General features: G+C 61.9%; 1 protein-coding gene across 1 annotated transcript in view; it reads left to right on the forward strand.

The window, feature by feature from the left end:
- The first annotated feature begins 6,255 nt into the window (after positions 1–6,255).
- Positions 6,256–7,740, forward strand: part of TEDC1 (tubulin epsilon and delta complex 1) — a 77,081-nt gene continuing 75,596 nt past the window's right edge. The window contains exon 1 of the mRNA XM_085300299.1: positions 6,256–6,272. Coding sequence (XP_085156425.1) covers positions 6,256–6,272 — 17 coding nt within the window. The remainder of the gene's footprint in view (positions 6,273–7,740) is intronic.

Genomic DNA, 7,740 nt, shown 5'->3' on the forward strand with positions numbered 1-7,740 from the left:
CGGCGCCGGGGCCCCAACCGCCCGGGGTCAGGCGTACCGGGGTAGTGCCAAAACCTTCGGTGTCGTGGGCAGCCCGCTCTGATAAGCCTCTTAAAACCTCCYGCGTGCTTGATGTCGCCGGTCTCCGCACCCACTAAGCACACTTGGGCCCGACACGGTCAAGCAGCCGGAGCTGCTGCGCCCTCGCCCTCGCCTGCCGCCTGCTCAGCCCGACGAACGCTCGTGGCCATATAAAGGCAAATCGGGGCCGTTTCTGCCCTGTCGCCTGCGAACCTCCCCACTGGCGAGGTCTCTCGGGGCCCCGTGCCACCACTGGGAGCCTTCCCGCGCTCGCCAGCGTGCRTGGCACCYGTCCGGGGGAYGYGGCCCCCGTCYGGGGGATGCGGCCCCCGAGGGCGCTGTGTGCTCTGCCCCTCCGCGCCGCGCTCCCGGCCTGCACTGGGTATTGGGAACTTGGCTCTCCTCTGCAAGCCGGGCCTCAAAGCGAGCTAGCGAGACGGTCCCAGAGGCCTTGGGCAGGCCAACGAGACCCTTTGCCCTTGATGTTAAAAATAATCGTGAGTACGAGCCTCGCCACCCTCTGGGCTTGCATAAGTGCATCCAGCTGGGGAAGGGAACTTTGAATCGGTCTCTTGGTCTTCCCAAACAAGTATCCAAACCAAAACCTTTTTAGACCAGCTTTCCAGGAGCAGATAATGACAGGGACAAGAGCCCCAACCAGCAGGGWCTACTGGGGAACCAGATGACACTTTGGCAAAATCAAATGCTGACTAGGAGAAGCTCAGGGCAGCCCTGCTCCAAAGAAGAGCACTTTCAGTGGGTAGTGGCAGCACCTGGGGCAGGAGGCAGTGCACCCTGCCTTCATCAGAGCATCCTCAAGGCACCTGCCAACCGGGTGAGGAAGCTGCAGCCTCCCACACTTTGGGCTCCGCCACCACATCCTCCTTCYGGGGCAAGCTGCGAGTGCTGTGCTAATGAAAGCAGGCTGCTTTCCTCCACAGGGGTCTTGAATGAATCTTAATGGGCTGTTTTACGATCATTTAGCTCCATCACTTTGCAATGAAGGCAGGTTTGACCTTGCTTAGCAATCTGCTGTGTTCTCTTCTCTGCCCTGATGTCGGGGTGGAGGGGGACCCTGGCCTCTCTGTACCCACAGCCCCATCGGCTTCATGGGGGGAAGTGCAGTTTGCTCCCGTGTGGGCCTGGCACAAGGTGATGGGAAATTGCCCTGGAAAGAGTCTGTAGGCCATGTGAAGATGGCAGAGAAAACACAACCAGCTGAGACCTCGAGCAGCTCGCCAGAGTTGGGAAGGTGGCCCTGCCTGGGGCAAGCCTTAGACTAGAGAGCATGAGAGCTGCTTCCCAGCCCAGGACTTCTCATGGACTGATGGAGGTACCTGACTTCTTCCCGTTTGTGCAGGCTTTGGTGCAGCGTGGCTGTCTTGCAGTAGCCATAACTGGGTCCYCCCTTGGTCTCCGAGGCTGGTCTTATGCCCCCGGGGCCCTGCGCTGTCAGTCACCGCTCTGCTGCTGAGTCTTTCAGTTGGCTCCTCGGGGGCTGCCGAGACTGTGGCTCGCCTTGGGCGCTGCTATGCGTCTGCGACGCTCGGGGTGGCTCCCCTTGCTCTCGGCGCCTCGAGCTGTGCAAGGTCCRTGCAGCCTTGGGAAAGGCGCAGCCCAAGCTGCAGCCGCCTCGCCCCAGCCGCTGCCTGGGCGCGGGTGGAAACTGGGGATGCCTCCGGCAGGCTCTGGGGATGAGCCTTGGGGTTTCAACCCCCTCTGCCCCCTACAAAGGGCTCCGTCAGCCTCGGGCTCGCCTCCTGCCCACGCTGGCTTGCTGCCYGGCGCTCCCCTCCGGGCGCTTTGCTCGCGGGAGCAATGCTCCYGGGTGCGATGCCCTTGATGCTGTGGGGCTGGGCGGTTCAGGCTTGGGCCGCATCCCGACGGAGCCTCCGTCAAAGAAAATACACCATAAATTGACTTAAAACTTGCCTCAGTCTTTGGAGAGGAAGAAGAAACAGCTGTACTGCATTTGGATAGGAAACGCGTGCTCAAGCCAGGCGCTCTGCTCCGCGCCGCGCCGGCGCTGGGGGGGACGGGGCGAGCGAGGAGACGGCTGTCAGCAGACACGGGCTTTTCTCCATTAAGCAGTAAATCTCCCGGCCTGGCGCACGAGCCGCRCGGATGGGCGGCAGCGCGGCCTCCGGAGCCGCTCGCCTGCGGTGCTCCCCGCCGCAGGGGCGCGAGGATGGCGGGATATCCGGGAAGGGGGGGAGGAATCCCGGGGACGTCGGCTCAGCGCGCCCCACCGGTTGCTCTGGTGGCCCAGAGGAGACCCTCGGAGGAGAGCAGCCCCCGGGCTATGCCCCCGGGGACGCTGCGGCCCGAGGCACAGGGTCCTGCCCGGCACGGAGCCCCCCGCCTAAACGCGCGGCTGCTAAGCCCGGAGGAAGGGGCTGCCCGCCCTTTGCCATTATTCGGAAGCTTGGGCTGAGCTCAGCGAAGCTTGCGGTTTGCTGAGAGTTGGTTGCTATAAACATTTCATCATTGTGACAAAAAAACAAACAAAATGGCCCGTTCCTCTGGCAGCTGAGTGTGGGTGAGCCCGAAAGYGCTGGGCAGGGAAGCAGCAGAGGTTTTGGCAAGGGCAAGGCGCAGGAGGGGTTCAGAAACCRGGCTGCTGCTGCAGCCTCCCCCAGCCCTGTGGCTTTCTGCATTGGGGGGGGAAGGGGTAAAGGACAGAACCAGGCGGCTCATTTATGAGAAGCGGGTATGTTTTTTTTCCTCCAGCCCCTGGCAGATGGCCCTTTCCTCCCTGCCCCGGTTCACGGTGCTGTGGCAGGCACCTGGGATCCCACAGCAGCCCCGTGGGTTTACGCCGTGCTGCTGCACCCGTTCCCGCGGGGAGATGGGGACGGAGAGGAGAGCAGCTCCTGCTCATCGCTGCACGCGGCTCCGGGCAGGAAGCGCCTGGCGGGTGCTCGGTCTTGGGAGGTGCGTCCGTAACGGGGTTAACCCAGCAGCTCACCACCACTTCTTCTTTTTTCCTTTTTTTCCCCCTTGTTTTTAAGCCTAGTGTGTGTCAAGCTCAAAGAACTCTGATATCTTGCAGGGAGAGCAGCCAGAAAGYGTCCACCCATCTCCTGATACTTGCTGTTTGGGTAATTCTTGCTCAGATATCTGCCCKCTTATCTAGGCGGCGATAAGAGAGCCGGCAACTCATGTCAGGCAGGCGAGCGCCCTGCRAGCCCGCTCCGGCAGCCGGGCCCCCGCGGCCCAGCTCCGCGAGGCCGTGGGGCAGGAGAAGCCCCGTGCTGCTGCCGGAAGCAGCTCTGCAGAGGCGACAGAGATAGACTCAAATCTTCACCCTGATGAGTAATGAAACGGCCAGTAAATATTGATTCAGTGTCAAGGAGAGCAGCTGGGTGTGAAGAGGAACGGCAAGTTGTTTTTACAAGCAAAAGGGAAAAGGAGCCACTCCTGAGAACAGAGAAGAGCGCGGAGGCAGCGGCGTGCGTGTGTGTTTTAAAGCCTTCCCGATTCGTTATCCGAGGTGCGGACCCTGCTCCCGAGGCCCGGCAGCACCAAGGCCCGCGCGTGCCCGGAGCGGACCCCCAGCGCGGCTCGCGCGCTGCCCGCGGGAAAGCCTGCCCCGGGGCGCCGGCGGAGAGCCCTCCGCGTCGGCGCTCCTCCAGCCCTTCCCCGTGGCCGAGGTTAGCCCGACGGGGAACGGTATCTGAAAGAGCCGGGCGGGCCCTGGATAGGAGCTGCGAGCGTCTGCAGCGGGAAAGTGCCGCCTGTCTGGCGGAGGCGTGGGTCTGATCGGCTCGGGGCGTGAAAGCCACCCAACTTCCCGCCGGGGCGAGCGGGGAAAACAGCTGCGAGGCTCGCCAGTGCCGGGGGGGCGAGCGGGCGCTCCCCCGGGACGGGCGGGCGGCGGGAGCGTGGGAAGCGGGGCCGCGGGAAGCGCTGGTGCGCGCCCGGGGCAGGCTGTGTCTCGTCTGAGTTTTTCGAAAGGATAATATTGGAAAAAATAAAAATAGAGCAAACGGGGGTGCTTTTCCCGGGAGGGGAGCTCACGCCTCCCCCCAGGTGGAGCCACGGCCGCGGGCTGGCCGAGGGGACGGCGGGAAGCGCGGCTGTCGCGGGCGCGGGGCGATCGCCGCTATCGCATACAATCTGCATGAGGCAATGGGATACGGCCGTCATCCCTGGGAGCGGCGGCGCGGAGCGCGGCGAGCGGAGCCCTGCTGTTGGCAGGCGGTGGGTTGCTATAGCGCGGGAGCAAACACAGCGCGCTTGTCCCCGGGTGAGTCACCCCCGGCGGAAATGACCTGAGCTGACAYGCTGTAAAGAAAACCACGGCGGGTGGCATCGCTCTGCCTGCTCGGCCTTCTCCTCGCCGTTCCCTGCCGCGTGGTCCCTGGGGTTCCCTGTCCCCCCGGAAAACCCCGCGTTTGCAGGCAGGGCTGCAGCGGTACCCGGGCTCCTCYGTATGCGCAAGCGCTCCGGAGCTGCGCGCATGGTCCGCACGCCTTCGGGAGTGCGTTCCTGCAGGAGGAAACCGCCGCCTTCCCTTCCTTCGGCTTCTCGGCCCCGGGAAAGCAGCTCAGGCTGCAGCCGGAGCGGACGAGCGGGGCCTCCCGGCGGCGGCTCTGCCCGCGGCGGCGCTGGCACGGTGCGTGCCCGGCCCTGTGCACGCTCCGGGTGTTGGGGGGAGGCCGGGGGCAGGCGCAGCCCGAGGAATGTGCGTGGGGACACGGATGGCTTTGAGAAGGGTTTATTGCGTGGTCAAGAAAAACAGAGGAAATTGGCGCCAGCTGAAGGCCCTCCTGCCYGGCGGCTGCTCCGGAGACCGGGGAATAGGGGAGCGATGCGTCACGGGCGGACCAGACGGGGCCTGATACCGGCACGGTGCAGAAAGCCGACGTGGGAAGCCAAAGACAGCAGAGGAAAATCTGGGTCCAGCAAGGCTCTGGGCCGCAGAAGAGCACTTCAAAGGATGTTGGGACCCAGGGAAATAATCATATGGAAATGCCAGACCTGTTAGGAAAGACGGCAAAGCGACGGAGAGATATTGCTGAGCTGGAGCTGGATAAATTCACACGGGGAGGAGGAAATACTTTCCAGGCCATTAGGAGCTAAGGAGGATGCAAGACAACAGCTGCTAGAGAAGATATTTGGGAAAAAAGAAAAAAAAAAAACACCACGTAAACCCGGATAACTGACACCCAGGAGTCCTTTCAGGGCTGTCTGGAGCAGCAGCCAGAACCCGCGGGCCTGGGAGTGCGTTAATGCAACGCTAATACGTGAACAGGGAAGGCGCTGCCCGGCCAGGGGATGGGAACGCCTGCGAGTCAGTAACCAAAGAGGAAAGAGTGCAAACGCAGTTCACGCTAGCAAGCAGGGTTTTGTAGAGCATCTGCCTGGACAAAAGCGATTTCTCTCCTCGTTGCGAGCAACAGTTTGGCTGACAGAGGCAATTCCGTAGCTGGAAGGAATCTGACATGTTGTTCATGGCGTTCAGATGTTTAAAAAAAAAAAAAAAAAAAAGAGGGGGAAATAATAATAAAAAAAAAAAGCACTACACTAGACCCATGTTGAAGAGGTTATGAACGGGGTAACTGGCCATGAAATCGTCTGCAGGTGGGGGGTTTCCAGCCGGTTTCTCCTGGCGGTAGATTTGGTGCCTTGTGGCTCGTGCCGCAGGGGCAGCATCGCCCTGCCGCTGCTGTCGCGTGAGCCGGGGAGGTGCCCCAGCGATGGTGGCAGGGCTGGAGGACGTGCCTGGCGGGCAGGTCCGTTCAGCACCCGCAGCAAGGGTGAGAGGCGACTTGGTTGCACGGTGCCAGTACCCTGGGGGAATAAAACCCTCGGGACCGCAGAGCGCCTTAGACGAGGCGTGAGCAGAGAAGCAGGCGCCGTCGGCCGTGATGAYGACTAGCAGGGCTTGGGTTGCCAGGTCTGGCTGCTGGCACGGGGCAGGCTCTTCTGCTTCAGCCAGACGYGGGCCTCAGGGCAGCGCGTGGAGCWCGGGAGAGCTGTGTGCCCTGCAAGGGATCAGGCTAGGTRGTTGAATGGTTTCTTTCAACTCTAGATGCTGTGAAGCTGTGTGAAGCCTACAGGCATGCTCGACTCTGATCGAGGAGGCTGCGCAGAGCAGTCTCCCTGGCAGGCAGCATTTTTGGTCTCTCCATAACACCAACCCGTTGTGTTAATTCATCCCACCTGGAGGGAGGGCCAGGTTTCCGCCATATGYCTCCCAAGCAGAGGTGGGCTTCCACCTTCCACGTGAGACCTCGTTGCAGAGAGGGGCTGCAYGGGGGATACAACTCGGACAGGGCCAGGCGTGCAGGGAGCGGCGCGGACAGACCGCGCTTCCCGGCTGCGGGAGGGGAGCGTCCCGAAGGAGCCGAGCTGAGCCTGGGGACAGCCGAGCAGAGGGGCCAGGGGACAGCTGAGCAGGCAGAGGCGCCGGGCTCGGAGGGGCAGCGTGACGTGGCTGCTTCCCAGCTGAGCACCTCGCACTGCCTCCCAGACGGCAGAAAAAATTCTCCCCTGGTGCCCCTCTCTCTTCCACCAAAGATCAGTCTCTGGGATTGCTTCAATTAAGAGCATAAATATCTCGGGACCTGAACTGCCTGAAAGAAGCCTTGCATCACGCCCCATTAAACTAAGAGGAGCTCAAGAGGATGGGGATTGGAAATGATCCCCTGCTGCCAAAATTGCTCATTCTTCTATCAGCAGAGAAATGATTTCTTTCTTCTGACAGCAGCAGAATAATATTTTTAGAGAAGGAGAAGCCTGGAGGTTGCGGTAGCCCTTTCAGCCAGGAAGGGTGGGGGAGTCTTGCTGGGCTCCCCTGGGCTTTTTGGCGAGGCGTGTGCAGGAGACGCACGCTGACAGCGCAGCGAGACAACCCTGGCGAGGCCATCCGTACGCAGGCTTTCCCCTGAGCACTTCTTGCTCGGCTTTGGATGACTGTCCGAGAGGCAAAAAGTGAATTTTCCGGCCCAGGACATGAGCTCAAGAACGGGTCAATAACGAAAAGATCAGTGAATTATAAGGAGCCAGGGAGAAAGGCGGCTCTTTCCAGCTTCTCCCCTACCGCATGGAGATGCTGCACCCAAGCCAGGCTCTGCAATACTCGGGATCTCTTATGTGCAAACAAGGAAACATGCTTACATTTTTCTCCTGACACGCAGGGGCCTGGGAAACACAGTAAATCGCTATAAACATGACGCGAAGCTTTGCAATGCACTGGGAAAGCTGGTTTGTGCATTGAAAACCTGGMTTCAAAGGCATTCAGGGCTGCACCAAATTAGTAACTCAATTCCCAAGGTTACGGASAGCCGTGCTGTTCTGGAATAAAAAAAAAACCCTTGGTGGACTCGGGCCGCGCCAGGCACGAGCTGCGCCCTGAGGCCGAGCGCCGGGGGGGGGGAGTCCAGACGTCCGCGGCGCAAGCGGCCGGCCTGGGTCTGCTGCAGGATTTTGCGTGGGGGCCCGCGCTCGCTGGCAGCCCCGCGAGCCCCGGGGGAAGACGCGGCCGGCTGCAAGAGGGCCCGCGGGCTGCGCTGGGCGGCTCCCGGCCACGCTGGGCTGCGCTGGGCTCGGCGGCTGCATCGCGCTGGGCTGTGCTGGCCCTGCTGGGCTGCGCTGGGCCACGCTGGGCTGTACTGGGGTGGCATGCTAGGCTGTACTGAGCTGCGCTGGGCCGCACTGGGCTACGCCGGGCTG

The sequence above is a fragment of the Rhea americana genome, unplaced genomic scaffold, assembly GCF_003343005.1.
Source record: "Rhea americana isolate MKP2758 unplaced genomic scaffold, rheAme1 scaffold_162, whole genome shotgun sequence".
NCBI lineage: Eukaryota > Metazoa > Chordata > Aves > Rheiformes > Rheidae > Rhea > Rhea americana.